The sequence below is a fragment of the Pyricularia pennisetigena genome (genome assembly GCF_004337985.1).
Source record: "Pyricularia pennisetigena strain Br36 chromosome Unknown Pyricularia_pennisetigena_Br36_Scf_12, whole genome shotgun sequence".
Taxonomy (NCBI): Eukaryota; Fungi; Ascomycota; class Sordariomycetes; order Magnaporthales; family Pyriculariaceae; genus Pyricularia; species Pyricularia pennisetigena.
The window spans coordinates 2,132-21,620 of record NW_021940924.1 but is presented as its reverse complement, the minus strand read 5'-3'; the positions used below and the strand labels follow the sequence as shown (position 1 = coordinate 21,620).

The 19,489-nt window shown below is 50.4% G+C and overlaps 6 protein-coding genes across 6 annotated transcripts; 3 read left to right on the top strand and 3 right to left on the bottom strand.

Annotated features, from left to right (window-relative positions):
- Positions 1 to 4,258: 4,258 nt before the first annotated feature.
- PpBr36_10905 (uncharacterized protein) lies at positions 4,259 to 4,550 on the top strand (the record flags this gene model as incomplete). The annotated part of the gene is given in 2 exon segments (XM_029898012.1): positions 4,259 to 4,526; positions 4,537 to 4,550. The coding sequence occupies 2 exon segments, from the start codon at positions 4,259 to 4,261 to the stop codon at positions 4,548 to 4,550; spliced, it is 282 nt and encodes a 93-aa protein (XP_029743654.1).
- Positions 4,551 to 6,627: 2,077 nt separating this feature from the next.
- Positions 6,628 to 7,466, bottom strand: PpBr36_10904 (uncharacterized protein; the record flags this gene model as incomplete). Its single annotated transcript, XM_029898011.1, is given in 2 exon segments — positions 6,628 to 7,136; positions 7,148 to 7,466. 2 exon segments carry the CDS (start codon positions 7,464 to 7,466, stop codon positions 6,628 to 6,630), a joined length of 828 nt encoding a protein of 275 aa, XP_029743653.1.
- A 302-nt stretch (positions 7,467 to 7,768) lies between these two features.
- PpBr36_10903 (uncharacterized protein) lies at positions 7,769 to 8,962 on the bottom strand (the record flags this gene model as incomplete). Its single annotated transcript, XM_029898010.1, has 1 exon — positions 7,769 to 8,962. A coding segment is annotated over one exon (1,194 nt), but the record flags the coding sequence as incomplete, so codon positions are not given.
- A 1,105-nt stretch (positions 8,963 to 10,067) lies between these two features.
- On the top strand, positions 10,068 to 10,985 carry PpBr36_10902 (uncharacterized protein; the record flags this gene model as incomplete). The annotated part of the gene is made up of 1 exon (XM_029898009.1): positions 10,068 to 10,985. The coding sequence occupies one exon, from the start codon at positions 10,068 to 10,070 to the stop codon at positions 10,983 to 10,985; it is 918 nt and encodes a 305-aa protein (XP_029743655.1).
- Positions 10,986 to 11,968: 983 nt separating this feature from the next.
- PpBr36_10901 (uncharacterized protein) lies at positions 11,969 to 12,589 on the top strand (the record flags this gene model as incomplete). Its single annotated transcript, XM_029898008.1, has 1 exon — positions 11,969 to 12,589. One exon carries the CDS (start codon positions 11,969 to 11,971, stop codon positions 12,587 to 12,589), a length of 621 nt encoding a protein of 206 aa, XP_029743596.1.
- A 5,657-nt stretch (positions 12,590 to 18,246) lies between these two features.
- On the bottom strand, positions 18,247 to 18,558 carry PpBr36_10900 (uncharacterized protein; the record flags this gene model as incomplete). The annotated part of the gene is made up of 2 exons (XM_029898007.1): positions 18,247 to 18,438; positions 18,469 to 18,558. The coding sequence occupies 2 exons, from the start codon at positions 18,556 to 18,558 to the stop codon at positions 18,247 to 18,249; spliced, it is 282 nt and encodes a 93-aa protein (XP_029743656.1).
- Between the last annotated feature and the right edge of the window lie 931 nt (positions 18,559 to 19,489).

Below are 19,489 nucleotides of genomic sequence, written 5' to 3'. Positions count from 1 at the left end.
CGGGCACGGCTTCGTAGCAGTTCTACTAGATGGATGGTGACTGTTCCCAAAAACTTTCCCAATGATGCATATGAGGCAGATTGCATTTTCATGTTGCATTGGGCATTGCATGTTGATTATGCGGCTGAGAAACAGTCCGCCCAGCGCCTGCCGTTGTGGGATATTCTTGGCTAAGACAGAAATCGCTGGGCGGCTGCGCAAGGTTGGTACTGAAAAACCGTCGGATTTAGGGTCCATGAATATTTCGGGTCCATGCCCCCAGCCAATCCTCCGCCTTACCGTCCTAGTCACGTCCAAGCTCCACACGACCTTGACGAGATTGGGGTTGAATAAAGCCCTGCTCGTTGCTAACAACATCAAATTTCTTGGCAGCGGTAAAAGATCCAATTCAAGTGCCTTCTAATTGTAACGGAATAACAACTTGGCGGCGTTGCTACCTTAGTGACACGACAGCAGTCTGCTCATGCCATTCTGTCCAGGCTGTTCGCCCTCTGTACCCAGGGCATTCACTAATAGATCAAAAATTCGGATGCGCCAAGACAGACCCTGCTTGGAACCTATTGGGAACCAAACTCGTCCAAAAGCCCCTGAACGCCCATCGTCATTTTCGTCCCATGCTCCTGCTTTATTCACTTTGCATTAGACGCCGGCCACTCTGGGATGCAAAGCTAGGAAGTCCACACTAAATTACCTAAGCATCCACGGCAACGGTCCAAACGGCTTTTCGGAAAGGCGGGGCTGATAGTCCATAGCGGCTAGAAAAGCACCGGACATGGAAGCAATCACTGTGGTCGAGCTGGGTAGACCCAGCGGAACCATGCTCCGTAGGCGGAGGGTGGCCCTGTAATCATGGGTCACACTCCATGTTTTTGTACGGTACGAGTGTGGAGTTCTATGAATGGGGCGTACAAGAAGACCCCTGCACTGGGCAAAAGTGGTGTAAAATTATCTCAGCACGCGCCGTCGTTCATGCGCAGTCAAGTACGTTCAGGGCTGCAATACCACCCCAACTTTCCAGAACCGTCGTGCCGCGGTAAGTTGCCAGCATACAGTCTTTGCTTTAACTTACGCCATTTTCAACGCACCTAGGTAGTATTGTATTGACAACGACGGTGGTCCAATGTACTGCTTTGGTTAAAGCGTGCCAACGAGGTCAGCCAATATAATATTGTTTGGTACTTGCTGCTTCAACGCGTGATGAAGTCCATTAAATTGGGCAGCCAGGAAGCCATCATTGTTTGGCGCCAGGTGGTAGAGGACCGTGCGCGGGATTAAGATCTCGGTCAGCCAATCGCCTACACAGGCTAAGCGCCGTCCAAACCGCCTATGAATGCCATTTGATGCAGAGACCGCCGCAGGAAGCTTTCTATTAAGTATTACGACCGCCCATATGAGTATGGGAGGCCGAAGTTTTATGGACGCCAAGTATCGCTGAATGAGCATGGAATTTTGAACCTGAGTACGTCCGTGCATCAGTCGATTCGTTAGTTTGGGTGTTTCCGACAGGTTGCCCCTCGCAACATGCGTACGTAATACGACTCCACTCAGACAACGCCGCAGTTCAAAACATTCGGGTTGCGACAATTATGTCCTAATCAACTCGCAGCATGACCTATGCCCCTACGCGTCATGGATGGATCGACGAGTGTGGAAGAGCTGAGAAGGCAGCTGCGAGAGGCAGAGCAACGCGCAAAAAGAGAGCAACAACGTGCGGAAGAAGCGGAGAAAGAACGACAGCGGGAGCGACAACGCGCCGAGAGGGAACAGCAACGCGCCGAGAGGGAACAGCAACGCGCCGAGAGGGAACAGCAACGCGCCGAGAGGGAACAGCAACGCGCCGAGAGGGAACAGCAACGCGCCGAGAGGGAACAGCAACGCGCCGAAGCCTCAGAACAACAAACTCAACCCACGACACTTGACGAGTACATCGCTGCCTGTCATCATCTGGTTTTCTCCAGCTTCAACATTGAGCGGGACCGGAAACTGACCTCGAAGGGACCCATCACCAATCCACGAAACAAATGGTGTCCCACACATATCCAGCCATGGTCCGACTTTATTCAGCAGCAGAGAATAACATTCGGCACAATCTACGACACCTTCCCTGCCGATAGCCGTGTTTTTGAGAATCGAGCCTTCCTCACCGGCTTAGGAAAAAGGATTTCAGTGCGCAGGATAGGCGATGAGAAGGCGCTCGAGTCCTTCTTGCACAACAGTGTCGAGGATCCCGTCAAAGCGATTATAGACCAACTCAAACAGGCCGAAGATGTTAGAAGCGCGTTCGAGCTGGGAAACGGAATCATTTTCGAGAACCATCCACATGCAATCAGCGATCTTGCAGAGGAAGTCGTCTACCGCGATACCCCATCGACAACACCGGCTACTCCAAACCACAGTCTCGACCTGAACCGGCTGCGACCCGATCAGATCTGCGTCTACCGATCCGAGGACGCGGGCTCGGAAAGACGCACAATGATTTACATCTCCGAGTACAAACCGCCCCACAAGCTAACCGCGCCGCACCTTCGCCTTGGTCTACGCCCGATGAATATTTACACGGAAGTGGTCAACCGGAAGACCATCCCGACGTCTGTGGACCCCGACGCACGTTTCCAGTATCACGCCGAAAGACTGACTGCAGCGGCGATTACGCAAACCTACCACTACATGATTGAAGGGGGACTCGAGTATGGTCTATTGACGACGGGCGAGGCGATCGTGTTTCTAAAGATCGACTGGCGCGAGCCTGAAATGCTTCTCTATCACCTTGCAGAGCCTAATGCTGAAGTGTTGGCCCATCCGGGCCATTTTCACTTGTGCACAGCAGTCGGGCAGTATCTTGCCTTTAGTCTCATGGCGCTAGGTCTGCCGGGTGAGCAACGATTGCGCGGGCAAGACGAGCGCCACCAGGCTACTGAAAAACTCAAGACGTGGGTGGAAGATTTCGAGACAACGCTAAGATCGATTCCAGAGGACGAGCGACATGCGCCAAACAGTTCACCCGGCTATCAACCTGAAACATATCAGGGTGTCGATCGATCTCCGTATCTTCTCCGGAGAAGAAGACGTCGGCATATGGGAGATGAGCCTAAGAAGGAATACGAACATAGAGAGCCTGGAAAATCGTCAAAAGATGAATTAGGACCGGATTTGCCAGACACGCCGAGTCCGACAGAACGGCGGATGCGTCAAGGTCGGGGAGATCAGGGAGCTCGACGCAGCGAGCGGATTCTAGCTCGACGGCTGAGGGGTGGGAGCGGAGGAGGAAGTAACGAGCAAGACAGGCCCTACTGCACCCAAAAGTGTCTGTTAGGGCTCGTTAAGGGCGGATTACTCGACGCAAAATGCCCTAACATGGCACTACACAACAGGCAGCCCAGCTCTCACAGCAACCGCGATAGTGGCCCAAGCCGCGCCTGTCTCCGTCATCCGATAGACCACACCGAATTCGTCAATCTGCTCTTCAAGCAGCTAAAACGGACATTAGACGACGGGATTACGCCGCTGGGGTATGGATGTGCACGCGGCGTATTATTTAAGGTTTGCCTGGTTGACTATGGCTATACCTTTGTCGGCAAGGGCACGGTTCAGGCATTTGTCAAAGACCTTGAGCACGAGGCGGCGGTTTACACACGTCTGCAACCCATCCAAGGTGTATATGTGCCCGTCTTTCTCGGGGCCATCGATCTCCGGTTGATGAATAGGGTATACTATTATGATCACCGTGTCTACGTAATACACATGACGTTCTTGTCGTGGGGCGGATGTGATCTAGATCCGACAGGGATTGTGGGTGGTGGGCAGGGAGAGCTCGAAGGGAAGGCGATACTGTCGTTGCGCGCGATGCATCAATTTGGAGTGGCGCATAAGGATGTACGAAGGGCAAACATGCTTTTTAACGCGGAGACCGAGGGTGTTATGATGATCGACTTCGAAAGAGCACTGCTGCTGGAGCCACCTCGACCTCCGTTGGCTCCGTTGGTGCCGAATAAACGACGATGGAAGCCAGATATGGTAGATTCCGGCAAGCCAAAAGGGAAGTCAGGTGATCGAGGTCAAGTCAGCAGAGTATTTTCCGAGGACATCGGGCTGATGAGGACGATCTTTGGCATAAACAGGCCGCAAATATTTTAGCAGTAATAATTCAGCTCACGAGAATTAAATTAGAGTAGACGCTCTTTCGGTGCTGGAGGCGCTGGTGCGCACTATCCTGAGCCAGAAAACATCGGACTCCAACTCGGCACGGGCCTAGCGCTCCATGGACAAGGCCTACGGCGGGCACGACAACTGGCTGGCCGTGGCCGCGGGCGAGACAGATGCGCTGGTGAAAGCGATCCGCTGCGGCGGCCTCAGCGCCGCCAAGAGCCGCGTCATCATCTCGATTCTGAATGAGTGCATGGCGCGTCACGGCGCCTACTCCCTTGACCACCTCCAGAATAGGAGTGACGAGGAGGCCACGCGCGAGCTGCTGGCCTTCAAGGGCGTCGGGCCCAAGACGGCAGTTGTCCTAAAAAGGGTTCTAAATAGTAATTACAGCTTGCATCAGATAAATGCAAATCAAAGCGTGTTTGTCCACGCCAGGACGCGTCTTGGTGGACCAAAACAAAAACACAAGGCTTGAAGAATCGCTGCATCGCGGATGCCCGGCCCTCCCCTATTGTCACCATGCAACGCTGAACCCCGCATGTTGCCACCCCAGAAATGGAAGGCCTCCTGCATAAGAGAAAACGTAAGCGGACGGGAAACCCTCTTTCGTTGGGTAAAGATAACGGACATGGAGCTAGCTATGCAATGTGGCCATAGGTCCTGCAACCAAGAACGAAGTTCGATATCTGATGGGTTCGTTGAGCGCCAATAGGGTGACTGGCCCAGAAACGTTGTGTACCAGCGTAGTTTCAACGGCCTAATAGTTTGTCATCTTCGCCCAATTCAATCATTAACTTTTGTTCTTCTTAGACATGTCTTGCTCGAACCGTTCCTTGACTCTATCTTACCTTCCGTAGCCGTTGACCAATCCCCGACCAAGAGAATATGCGACCGTCGCGCCGCTTTCGCTGCCACATTCCAGACTGCGTGTGACAGCGCGACCAGCGAGGATTGCCACTTGGCGCTTGGCCTGTCGGAACCTATTGATCGCAGGAGTGCATTTGACAGTGGACCAAAAGATTACCATTGTAATGGGAAAACCTTGCGGTCAAGACTGATTGCAACCACTACGGTACCAGATAATCGGTATCCAGTTACACATCGCATGCCAAAACAAGTGATAGATGCCAGGAACATGCGGCTTCGCAGACCACACTTGGTAAAAACTGTTTATCTGCAATCGATAAACCTCTGGGAATCTCCCAATGCCCCTTGTTTGAATTTACTGCTCCTCTGCCTTCACTGAATCAGGCGGAAAATGAAGGGCCTCGCTGTGATTGCTGCTATCGCCGTGTCCGCTCGCGGTCAAATGATGGGTGATATTCCGCAGTACGCAAGGTCGCGTGTGAGCCATGCCGTCGGTACTACTGGCTACGACATCATCAACACCGCCTGTCTTTCTAGGCCTGCCATTGCCGCCAGGACACGCGCCGACGGCATTCTTTGCGTCCTCGAGGTTCGCAACGCGCATGTTGTGCATTTGCCCCGTAGTCAACACATCACCTGGTCCCGGAGCCACAAACCCTGCGGTGTTGGGCACCATGATCACCCTGATTGCCACCGGCGCAAGCTACTTTTCCGTCGCTATAAATTCGATCTACGCTAGCAACGCCACCGGCACAGTGATTCCGATGCCCACCACCTGGCAGAACTTCACCGCTCATCTTCCCGCCACCAACGACTTACCAGGTGATACCTTTATCCACGTCGCGTCAAGCTCAGAACTTTGTTTGCTTCCTTTCCTCTCCTCAGGGTAGAATCTTCGTCGATAGAGGCCAATAGACTAGCTTCCGCGCTATGCTTACACTGGCCGTGACAAAGAGGATATCCAGAAGCAACAGGCATTATTTTCGAATCGATATAAATAAGGAGATATCATCGCAGCAATCCCCACCCCTGCTTGACAACAGAAGAATTGGTTGAGAATGATGTGGGTAACACACGCAGCAATAATTTGATTGCGAACCAGCTATACGTCACGTCTCTCTGAACAAAAGTTGGGGTTAGGATAGGCTTAGATAATCCCCGCGGGTATCCGTGCAATTGATAAATTCGCAGGTACCCGCGAACCTATTGGCTCCCGACGTCGAGCCAGAAACCTTACGTTGTTGGAAAGTTACCCATACCACGGACAGGTGCTGCAGAAACTTTGTTTGTATTGAATCCATGTCCCTGGTCCAAATCGAGCGCACGAGGGGGTCATCGGCGGGGAGAACGTCGCGCAAGATTTAACACTCCGCAAGCGGCAGACGCTGGCGCTGCTGCAAACCCGGACCAGGGATCCAGTCACAAATCCAGGACGTCGACTGGATGACGATAGCATATTGCATTTCGGCCCTCCAACGGGCATCGTGCTGACAATAGGCTTGAAAGCATGGTGTCTACAGGGTTGCTCCTCTGTGTCCGACACTCGTTTAAATCCACATGTTCAATCTGCGGTCTTCCGAATGGTACGCTAAGCGCTAGCGAGGATTATAATGATTAGGCTAGATCACCTTTAAAGGCTATAAATAATTCACCCTCCCCTAGATGTTCGACAACGTCGAAATCCATTTCCGGGTCCTCTCTAAGCATGTTCGCTGTCAGCTCCTTGCACTCAACTTCCTCGTCTTCGCTTTCGCTAGCGTCGAATGCCCCCCTATACGAAAATAGTTCCGCCTCGTCGCCGTCTTTTTTCGCCCGAATCTTATGCACTCTGTATGCATACACAACGTCTGGCCCCGTTTCATATGAATCCTTTCTACTTTGCTCGCACGCGCCAGAAATTCCGCCCCCGATTTCCAAAGGAAGGACCCAAGCCGGGGCTGGCCCAGATGCTCCCAGCGATATGGTCGCCGACGATTTTGTTTGATCCGTCACTTGGAACGAGCTTTTCGCCACCCGTAACCCTGTAATAATGTACACGGGCTTCTTGCCAAAAATGCCGCTGTTAATGTGTTTTTTGACGGGCTCCAGCCTGGTTATCGCCTTCAAAGCATCTCTACTTATCGCTTTGCCAAACGTTTGTATTTCGAGGTCCAAACTCCCGAGTAGCCATTCTTTGTTGCGTGAAAGGCCAACGCTCGTCTCGCGGAAGCCAAATCGACAAACTTGGCAAGAAAACTGATGTTTGCAGATCGTTTAGAGGTTTGGGAATGGACATGGCTGCGCTCTTGGAGGATATCGATTTCAGGCAGGTCGATTTTGGGCTGCTCGCTGGAACGGAGGGAAGCTAGGGCGAGGGTGGGGTGGCTCGGATGCTTGATCACCGTTCCCAGAGCGAGCTCCCCGGTCGGACGGAAGGTAAAATCAGGCGGGAAAAACCACGTCTTCTGAGCCATTGTCATGAGAGCAACCCGGAGGACAACTCTTTGGTATTACAGCATCGATAAAACGCGATTGAGCGACTCCATGTGGTTGGGAGCAAACAAAGAAGGAAAACAACCACGGATGCCCCGCGATTTTAAAAGCGGTAGAAAGCCCCGCACGGTGTAGGGCTTCGATCGGGAGCGATATTATAATATATCATAGGACAGCATAGAGAAGCACATAATTTGCATTTCTGTGCAATAATTGCAGAGTCAAGATAGGGTAAAATAAAAAAATGTGAACACCGTAGAATCGACGGTTGGAAGCAATCAAGCTAAACGCCGAAATGAACATAAGGAGCCCAAAGTGGTTGTTCTCGCTCCAACTCATCGCTTGCTACAGCGTCGATCTGAGCATGTCTCGTCCCACGACCGACATCCGTGGCATCGACCCACCCGTCTCGCAGTGTCCTGGTTGCGTGGTGAAGCGCCCTACTTACACATTCGTCGTCCATTCCTCGTTTCTGCAAAAGTTCATACACAATCCGCGCCATGTCTACACATAATGCATCATCGACGCTCCAAAGCGTGCCGATTACATGGCGGAACCCTGCCAATTGGAACGCGTTGGCCAGGTGGATGCTTTCATCCACAGAGCTTTGGTCGAGAATTTGACCAGTCCCGCATGCGGAAAGGTAAGCAAGGAATGGCGGGTTCAAGGCAGGATTGGATTCCAGAGCCGCGACCGTAAATGGGTCCGAATCCCAATCATCGAAAAGCAGCTTGCTATGCAGCGGCTCCAATTGATCCGCGCCGCCATGGCCTGCAAAGTGGAAGATTTCGCAGTCCTGTAAAGCCAATGAAAGGTCCGGTTTGCATTTTTGAGGACGTTTGCCCGATATTCCCATAGATTTGCAAGCAGCTAACACTTCATCGATTTCTGCGTCCGCATGCCTGAGAGGTTCCAGCTTTGGAGTGTTTTTCATAGATACGACCACCGCGCGACGAGTTTGGCGGTCCGACGCAGGCTGAAATGGCCGCCTTCGACTGTGTATGATGGATTTGACGGACGAAGCATACGACGAAACAACCCTGTCGAGTGCCGTTTCCCCAGTGCACTTTAGGTGGTACCTGGCTGCATGAAGTGGAAGGTGGGATGCTATGCCAGTAGGAATCCACCATATGTGGGGCAACTGATCGGATGACGAAGGTTTGTAAAACCCCAGGGAATTTAGAATAGGATTGACGACCGAGTCCCAGAGCCACTCGAGCATGCTTAAAGTTCCGGGACTTTTGACATGGTCTCGAATGCAGTTTGAGAAAGATGTGGCATCTCCAGCAATCTGATCCTGGAAATACCAGGCCCCGCATTCGAATGCTGAAGGACCAAAGCATCGCATCGGTGCACGCTTATGTTTAAAACAGCGATTGGGCCAGACCGTGCAGCCTCCACCATATCTGCTTCTGAAGTGGAAAGAAGGAATCGCTCGAAACCAGGTTCGCGGCGGATTGTGGTGAGGAGTTTCGAGAGTAGGTCTGATGGCCTAATCCTCACAGGAATAGCCCAAGATATTTACTTTGCGGCTAAAGAATCAGTTACCAAACTTTTTCGAAAAATCCAGCGTATACCCAATCGAATCCCCGTCGATCCCGGACCTACGGCAACGGAGGTTTTGGAGCTCGTACACAAAGGTGTATTAGCTGACTGCAAACAAACCCTTACGATTCCGCAACGCAACGCTTTAGCCGAAAACGCTAGTTATTTGGGCCGGAAATGGCTTAACATATTACCTATCCAAAAATCGAATCGACTAACGGATATGGAGATAGCCGAAGCCGTCCTGTTAAGAACAGGCCTTGTAAGGGCCCTGCGACCGCACGTTAAGTGCAGTCGGCTGCATTTTTCATGCGCGCAGCCAATTGAACAGCGGCGTGACCAACACTTAGAATATAAATAAACGCGAAATAAAGCCCTAACCCCGCCGGATGGTCGCAATTCCCGGCCACACCTTACTGGTGACCTGATTTCCGAAGCTGACCCGGACATTTACCAAGCACGAATTTTGACTGTTCAAAGATAAATCGATAACAAATCAATTCAACTGCAAACCTCAACTGAGCATCAGCTTCTTGTATCCCGCCGGGTCAACCATTGCACCGGCTGCCAATCCAGTTACACTGAGCTGAGAAGGAGCACAGCGAATTGTAATAAAAACCGTTTGTGTGGCAACAGCTTGGCAATCCCGCCTAGTAATCGGCTGCCTTTCGAAATAATCTGCGGACGCTGGAACTGCCGAAAATATGCCATAAGATGTGCGCCGATAGGAACACATCCGCTGCTTTCCCCTTCGCGATGCCACACAGGAGTCAGGGCTGCTGCCTCTCTATGCTACCTTGCCCAGGCCCGGGCTTTTCTGAAAATTCGGAGTGCGAATCATGCGTATGCAAATTCTTTGCTGAATACACGTGATTTAGCGCTAGTGCGTGTTACATTTTTTGGTGGCCTGAGGCAGGTGAGCCTATGGTGTCCTAACCCACTTCCGTGTTCTTCTCGAGCCCCAAACCCCTACAACCTCCTAGAAAACCTGACTTCTTAGTTAAATCGCCCAACCAAGTCGTCACCGTGGTTAGAAAATGGCGTCGACATTCGACTATCCAGCGCCTCCCCTTCCTTACTACTGCGACCCGCAAGACCTCCCTGGCCCGCTTCCGACGCTCGAAGAGATCCATGGAGCAGAAAAGGTGCTGCCATGCATGTGGTCGCCAGAGGTCAAGCGGATAGTTGTCGTGAGAGACCTGTTTGTCGTCAAGTATGGCGCCACACCGCTTTATGTTGACGGCAACGAAGGCCACGCGCTACTGGTGCTCCGTGGGGTGCCGACCGTCCCAAAGCTGTACGCCATGTACCACCAGCATGGCAAGCTTTACTTGGTAATGCAGCATCTGCCTGGCATCTCCCTCGACGGTATCTGGGAAGGTATGTCGGAAGGCGAAAAGTCAGATGTTATCCGCCAGCTCCGCGATATTTTAACCACTGTACGCAGCCTTTCACCGCCTCCAGTCTTTGGTAGTGTTGCCTGTGGTCCCGTGGCGCAACGCTTCTTCAAGACGCCGAGAAAGGACTCGGCCATCACGGGTCCCTTCGCCGACGAGGCCGCATTCCATGCCGCCATGGGGCTGAACGTAGAGGACGAGTTCCTCACGCGGCACCTCCCCCTTGCCATGGGCCGCCACAAACGAGTCCTGACGCACGGAGACCTCCAGCGGAAAAACATACTAGCCGTCGAAGCCCCGCCGCTATCTATTCACGGCCAGCTTGGCAGTTGTGGTGATGATAACAGCTGCAACACAGAGCCGAGGCGGTTTATTATCAGTGGCATAGTCGACTGGGAGGAGGCTGGCTGGATGCCGAGCTACTGGGAATTTGCGTCGATATTCATGCATGCAAACTGGAGCGATGATTGGACCTATAGGTTTGACCAAATTGTCGACGCATATGTCGCAGAGGGGTCTATCTTGATGGTTGTACGCCGGCACTTTGACGGTTTCTAGCCGAAGAAATTAAAGCTCATATGACGGATGAAAAATACCTCGCCTGTGAATAGGCTTTGGGAGATTATAGGATCTGCTGGCCTATCAAGTGATGAACAAACCTACGTACGATCGATCGTATACTGGTATATTCATGCATACTATACTAAGTGACTATCCTACTCCAAAGTCAACAGTTCCGGCTTTTGACTGTGTATGGGATCACGTGCAAGCACACGTGATGCTGCTTAGTCGCCCGGATTGCCGGCGCTGCCGGCGCACAAGCCAATCTGCCAACGCAATTGCAGTCAATCGTCGCAATTGTACTAACATTGCTACATTATTATCAGATAGCTAAGTTACTCTGGTAATATGCTATGACCCCGAGCCTTTCCTTAAAAGACGTGCGTGGTTGCAGAGATTTCCAGAGAGCCACTTAGGCAAGCAGTTTAGCCGCTTGTAGAAATATCTAGTTAAATAAAGACTGGTGGAATATACGTGCAGCCAGAGTCCCTACCCCTGCAACAGGGGAACAAGTGCAGGAAGAACGAGGATGCCGAGCACGGTTTGGGACGGTGTGGCAGGGGGAAGATGACAGGGTTGCTCTCGAAGTGCAACTAGCAAAGCCAAGTAGCAACACCTATTGGTTGTCCATTGCTAGTTGGCCCGCAAGTTACAGCCAACAAGTGATGGGAAAGGCACTGGGGTCTGCAGGTCGATGATTGCGGCCCAGTAATATTGGATGGTAAAATACAAAAATTTCGAGCTGTGGCAGGCAAAGTGTGATGGGTATGGGTAGAGGCAGGTATCACACTATCTAGAGCAATGCGCCCATCCCATCGCACATAAATGCCGCGCTTGCTCTCTCGTTATTTCTGGACTTTGTTTCCGTTGCTCTCTGTTCTTACTCATTTATCCTGTTCTCACGTCTCATTTCTTTTTGTACATACACACTCAGACACCTCGATGCGCATCTTTTGCTCGAGGACCATTCAGTTCTTATCATGCCATCCTTAAGGAAAGCAAAGGAATCTTCGTCCTCATCACCAGAATACTACGCGGTATTTTTGGCAAAGTTCTCTATCAGCCTAAATGACCCTGACATTCCCGGGCCACGTTATCACCACGTCATCTTCGTCGAGACTGATCCGACCCAGGGATCGGGGATTAAATTTCATGTGATCGGCGACATCACTCGACACGAAGGCATGACTTACGAATCCAGACGGTACCACAACCCAAGCAATTCTACAACCTGCGTCGCCAAGGAGCTGCTCGGATATACTGCCGCCGACGGTTTCCAGCGCCGATGGGACCGGCTTTTGTCGGCCCTCCCCACGCCCCCAAAGCAAAAAGCATACAACATTGCCACCCACAAGACGGAGCTAGTCAAATGCTGGGAACCTCTTCAGTTTTACGAGCCGGGTGAGGAGCGCCACATTCCTTGGAAATGCACCGAATGGACCAACGACCACGCTCTACCCGCCCTGTGGAATGCCGGGGAGATTGTTGAGGAAATACCGGCAGACCCGTCTTCGGAGGACTGGGTTTGGGACGAAGAATATCAGAGATATAGACACTGGAGCGCTGAGAAAAATGAATGGGTCTGGGCACCCGGAGAGTGAACAAAAAGGTTGAGGCGTCACGTATATAACTATTTGTAAGGTACTAATATTGGGCACCTAAGACGGGCATGTGTTTCGATCAAGGTTTCGGTACATGTTTTGAGGTAGAGTAACTTGGGTCAGAGTATACGCGAATAACTTGGACTGTGTCGAAGATTGGGGTGAAGATATGATCGAGATCAATGTGTAAGAACAGATTGATTGGCAAGTTGACTACTGGTGAGTAGTCAGAACTGAAGCTATCTACATAGTAACGATTGTGTCTTCTTATAGTAGACTTCTTGCATTAGATAATCAGATAGATCTTGTCGTCACATGACAACAAGCGCTGAGTCAGCGTTAGGAGCACGATAAAAGCTCCAACACGCGTTCTAGCACAGATAGCACTACCTACACCAATACATGGCTCTCCTACCCACTAAATCTGGCTGTACGTGTACGTTAGTGTGCGTCAGTTATGAGCCTGGTACAGCAGTAGACTATTGCAGTCTCTACTCTACGCAAATTGCGAAAATAAAGTCACACTATTAGCGTTCATAACAACTCTCTATTCCTCTCTCTAAAACCATTGGGCTACTCTCAGAAGTACCCCCTATTCTCTCAAGATCCCCAACGCTCACCATGAGTTACAATGAGAGGCTCCAGAAGTTAGGGAACGTTCTGAACTCACAAGCTGGATGGCCCAAGTGGTTCAGAGCCTACCGACAGAATGCCGAGATCCTCCGCATTTGGAAGTTGGTAGACACCTGACCACACGAGTAAGCACATCTTAGACCAATGCCAGAAGCGCCAGCGAACGTAGTGTACACCACTTGCTAGGTCAAATGTCGGCGAGCCAGCAATCGACAGCGGTGACCCTACACACTCCAACCCAATCGCGTTCTGTGTGAAGAAAGGGCAGTGGCCGGAGGATACTTGACGGAAAATTTCAGCGTCCTGAATTCCAAAGGCTGAATGAGTGAACGACTGTTTTTGACAGTGGATTGGGTCGAACCACGTCACTCACTTTGTCGGGTTTTATTTAAACCACGGTTTGCCGCATACGCAAAATGAATGGCGGTACACACATAAGGTCTCAAACCTAGATGGACCTCAAAGCCGCTACATGACAAATGAGCTTAGAAGCCCACGTAAAGGAAGGCAGACTGCGCGGGTGGGGGGGGGGCGTTGTTGCAATTACAGGCTGGGAAAGTGGGGCAACATTAAAGACAGCAAACAGCTTTTGGGGGTTACAGTAGACGAAACAGTACATTGTGATGAGTGGCTGTGGCTTAATCGCCTTGATTGAGCAGAAATGATATGATTTGTTCACTTGGACCCACTAACTTGTTGCCGCAACCACCCGAGCCACTCATAATAAACCATCATCGGTTCTGTCGTTCCACCACATTCAACATTCCGACGCATCAATCGCCACATTCTCAACTTGTGCAACCATGTCATTTGTAACCGACCCGTCTCAAATTTGCTTGTGGTGTCGCGTGAGTTCATGGATCGACTCTACCGCACCTCAAGAATCGAAGGAGCAAATTAGGCACGACGAACTCAACAAATACAATTGTCGTGCAGCAATTGGCAAGGCACACAACCCGGACTTCTTTGACTGTATTTCATGCATTACTGCTCATGATCGCATGGGGAAGTCGGGACCCCCTAGTAGTGTCTACCCCTTGAAAATCACTATCGCAGACGTGACGCCGAATAACAATCCGTAATATTGACCATCTAACTAACGGCAACAATACAGTCAACTATTTCGCTGGAATCGTCAAATTCAGGTGATTCTTCACGATCGACTTCAATTGCACCAGCCTTATTTTGGGCCCGCTCCCTAAGCCCGACGAACTTAGTATTTGGGTCCGGTTCGACCCTCTGTTTTTTCCGGGGTGCTACCGCCTCCAATCGCGATTCCAATTGTTCAACTTTCCGTTCTGCGCTAGCAAGATGTAAATCCTCGGAATCCCAGCCTTTCCGGATCTTTGAAAACAACAAACTTTGCGTAACTATGGGAAAGGCCTTCGCCCAATTCCGGCCTCTCCGTTCCTTCCAAGCTTTTGTCTTTCCAATCCTCATTTTGAACTACCCACCCTTTGGTCGCCCAAAAGCTGGTCATCATGTTGATGACGTACCTAAACTGACGGTGGATACCCCTTGACCAACCTGCTCCATTCACATATTGCCGTACCTGTCTGGCTACCTTTTCTTTGCAATAACATTTTGAAACAGCCTGCACTACTTACTGTCCAGTCCCCCAGTTGGATCTTGTATATCTTAAAATAATTTGTACAGTTTTGAGACAATGTGTCTTCCGCCTTCAATACAGAGATTAAATCTTTAGAGTTTGGGGACGTCCCATCGCTACTCAAGTCTACTTGATTAAATGAAGGAAGATCCAGACTTGCCTGCACAATAGCTGCAAACATCCACTTTTGGCTCTGATCAGCCATCTACAAAAGACGAACACTGGAGCGGGATGTTTTCATTTTGTACACCGTCGTAACCTTGCGTGGAAACATAAGCCAACTGCAACTGTGTAGGTCATGACTAAAATCCAAATCATCATCGTTTCTCGTCATGCTGGAGCACACATTTGCTTTCCCCACGATTTCGTGACATTGCAGCAGCTATACTGCATAAAAGCCGTTGAGACGGCCGAGGGTAGCAGTGTACCATCTTCCAAGCCATGGAAAAGCCCCGGTAAGCGCTCCCCCACCTCCAGCCAGTCGCCACTACACAAGGTGAATCCAAGAATTGGCCCTAACCAGCGCATGCAGACACATGGTCCTTTCTGGCGAGAATGTATGGGGCACTACCGACAACGACGTGGGCGGCAAGCTGTGGCGTTGCAGTATTTTTGTCCTTAAGCAAACAAGCGTTTTCTTTTTTCGTTTCTGGCTTGTGTTTCTGCCCGGCTTGTGTCGCAATTCCAATCGGTTTCTCCGCAGTTAAGTTCGAGTACGTGAGTCGCTTGTAAATCACATCATCGATATACGAAGTCATGTTATAAACATCGGTAAAACCTCCAATAGGGAAAACCCGACGTTTATATAGCCTGTTATAATCTTCAAGTAGCTGATGATATTTCAAATCCTTATTCTTGTTTTCCTGACGACATGCGTGCAATACATTTGACGCTGTACAAAGCCAAATGTCGACATTGTCATGTGTGTTTGCCTATGTTCTCATTAGAAACTCATGTCATATTGAACCTGATCGTCTTACCAGCTGGTGCCCAATTTTAGGAGGGGTGACATCGTGGGATCATTTCGAAAGTCGGTTTCCACGGTTTTCTCGGCCAAGAACATTACAACAAACGATAAACAGGACTGGGCTTTTATTTATCATGAATTCTCAGCAGCTGATTCGCTATCAGCAACATTCGTTTAAGCAGCAAATAACCCCTAAAAGGCTACTTTACAAATCGATGTATTCCCCTCGTTGATCTGACTCGGAGCACAAATTTTGAAGACTCAAGCGTTGCAACGACTTGGCACCATACAATCACACCCTGGTGTCTGGAGAAACACCCCTTTGCAAACACCCCTGAAACACCCCTGCAGCTGCAGTCACCCCTATACCTTGGCAAGGGCTAAGCACTAGACAATACCAAGGTAAGGAGCTGCTATGCCTACACCCATTTGTATTGCACACCCCTGGAATACGATTAGGTACATCATCCAAATGATCAAGAAACACTCAAAATGATCACTTGCCTTCCAGCTTTGGACCTCGACGCTTATGGTATAGTGTGAATTTCAGTGTATGCATGCGCGGTTTTTAAGTTAGCGACCCCATACGATTGCCAAATTCTCGATCTGGTTCGGTGTGTGAGCGTTGCCTTTAATATTCCTCAACTCTTGGTCCCTTCCTTTCCCTACTTTCATTATCAACTTACTGCAACTTTTCTCTTTCTTCGTTGATAAAAATTCGTTGATAAAAGTGGATGGCTTTGCATACCTTTACAGGTTTTGGTTTTTTTTCTTAATTGAACTTAATGATCGCGTCTTGACGTCTGCCCCCTCCCATCCACCCCAGCAGTGGTCAATAGTGACCCTTTTCAATCGTTGTGGAATTAGAAATGGCTAAGCCATCGCAGAGCATGCTCAGTGTTAGTCTTGCTCCCATTGCAGCTCGATGCCGTCATGTTAACAAATAGGATAGGGACTGTTGCACAACGATTCTGGCTTGGAAAGCCACGGACCTTCCATGGCTGGAGTCGCATGCGTCCCGCCCAGCTTTCCCTTCCGTTGCCTGACAACTCATCCAAGTACTGACAATCTTGTGGCGAAACCTCCTCGTTCTTCGCCGCTCGATGTTATGGCCGAGGTGGCTTCAAGGTCAACGCCGGTGGCGAAAAGTTTGACGGCGCGCAACGTTCCACGGGGCCAAAGCGGGTATGTTTTCTCACAGGGTCAGCTGCAGCAAGACACCATTGGAGTCGCAGCCAGAAGTCCTACGGTGCATCACGCCTAAGAGATCAATATAACGGAGCTGGTGGAGGGGACCTACAAACCGTTTCTTGATGGAAGCAGCAAAGTATTAGAAAGTGCTCCTCGCTACTCGCCGTCCGCCCGACCAATTCTGACAAGGAAACCTCCTTTTGTTCGCAGAGCTGCGCAAGCTCGGAGCGAGACTAGAAGTCACAGGGTCAAGAACAGGCTCGAAAGAATTCCAGCAAACATCGATCATCCGAGGAACGGGTCGAGCAGCTACGAACAAGTAATCCCGAAACGGCTCTCAAGCCTAGGTTCTAGATTTGCTGTCCGCACTGCAAGTATGTTATAGTTACAGGTAAGAATCAAGAGGGGGCCCACGTGACCGCCAGCAATGGAGAGGATTCCAGCAGCGTTGACAACGTCGATGAGGGGGCTCGGCTTGAGCCACCGGATCTGGATGTGTAGAAAGACCCGCTGGTGGAAGCTGGATCTTGTTGCATTAGATAATCAGTAGAATATTGGTGTCACATGACGACCAGAGCTTAGTCAGCGTTAAGAGCACGATAAAAGCGCCGGCACGCTCTGTAGCCTAGATAGCGCCACCTAAACAATACATGGCTCTCCTACCCAATCAATCTGCCTGCACGTGTACGTTGGTGTGCGTCAGATCTGGCGCTGGCTACGGCCCATAGTAATGGTGGATAAGCATGGAGAGAAATTTTCTGCCGAGGGTCTTGGCTTGCTTGGACAAATGCTAGAATCAGCGATGAGATGCAGGCCAAGATTTGCCAATTTATGACATGATTCGATTGCGCCTCTCCCGGTTGTCTCGTGAACACAATCTCAAAATTTGTCGTATTTTTGCAGCATGCCCGGTGTTGTAGGAAGAGTCTGGGGAGAAGCTTGCGTGCGAAAGACTCATTTGGGGACAAACTCCCGTACCGTCCTTACACGGGTTGACGGTACAGCAACCGATGAATTCGGTGACGTTCCCCTGACAAATATAGAACTCACCTCCTTTGGGGCAGGGATAGCCCGAGTTGTGACATATTTGGGATTGCATGGCGATGCACGTTCTATTTTCAAATTCAGGCTGCTCCCATTTAAAAGTGTATAGTGGGCTAGAAACAAAAAGAAAAACAGGGAACAAAACCAGATGCGGCCATGTGGCGCTAGAGGATGGATGGCGGATGGCGGATGGCGGCAGGGATGTCGGCCCAACTAAACAAGTATCGACACTGACAGCACATCAAAGGTGACGCGCGCTGGCGCGCCGCCTTGTGCGTTGGCATCCGTGCCCTTGTCGAGGAACATTCGAACGGTGTTATCATGACCTCCTTCTGATGCAGCATAAAGAGCGTTGCCATAGCGACCGCCTTGTGCGTTGACATCCGCCACCTGGTATGCCCTCGTCTAGGAGCATTGGAAGGATGTTGTCGTGACCTTCCCCTGACGCGATTTGAAGAGCGTTGCCATACTCGCCGTCTTGCGCGTTGACATCCGCGCCCTTGTCGAGGAGCCTTCGAACGACATTTTCGTGCCCTTCCAAACACCCCCATATCAGTGGTGTGAAATCATTGCCGTCTTTAGAGTTTAATTTTGTCTTATCCGAGGATAGCAGCTTTGACAAAACTTCCTCATGACCATTCAATGCAGCCACATGTACATTGTTAACACCGTCCCTGTCTTGTATCAAATCGCTCCCCACCCAAAATAACGAAACCCATGTTTCGAACCGAGGTCTCTGAGTGTCGTACAGTGTCAAAATTTGAACTTGTAATATTTCGTCCACAGGATTTGCTTCTCGCAAATGTGCAGCCCAATTCATCGCAGAATATTGTAAAAACGGGCATAGGGTAGAGTAGGAATTTGAGTTCCTTCCAGCGGAAGCAACCTTGTCATCTTGGATATCTTGAAAAGATAAATATCGAACACAGACTTGTATCATTATTGCATTAGATTGTGGTGTGTAGAGCGAGTGCTTCCAAAATCCATTTTCCGAATAGTCGCGGACGGCCTGTGTAACCAGAAATTCCTTGGCTGTTTGGTGTATAAGGTATATTTGGTTGTCGCTAACAAACACAAAGAGGCCACAAAGCTGCCGGATGCGAGATTGGAGATTTTCGTGGTCGAGGTCAAGGTCCTCATGTCCCTGAGCTTCGGCCGAGTCTGTGGCTAATTGAAGTGCCACATCCATTTCTGACATTGTAAGTGGTTTGCGAGCGGCAACAATGAGGTGAAGGACAATCTCGGCCTCTTTTCGTTGGTCGCTGTTAAGTCTGGCCAAAATCTTCTCGTATGCATCCTCTACTGTTCCTGGAAGAGTGTCGATTTTCTTCAAAAATGCCGTCTTGGTCCGTTTATAGCTTTCTTTGATCTCGTCGATAACGAGGTAGAGCCACAGATAGGTCCGATTCGATTGTGACAAAAGCTTTTTTTCCAACTCAGCCTGCACTTCAGAAGT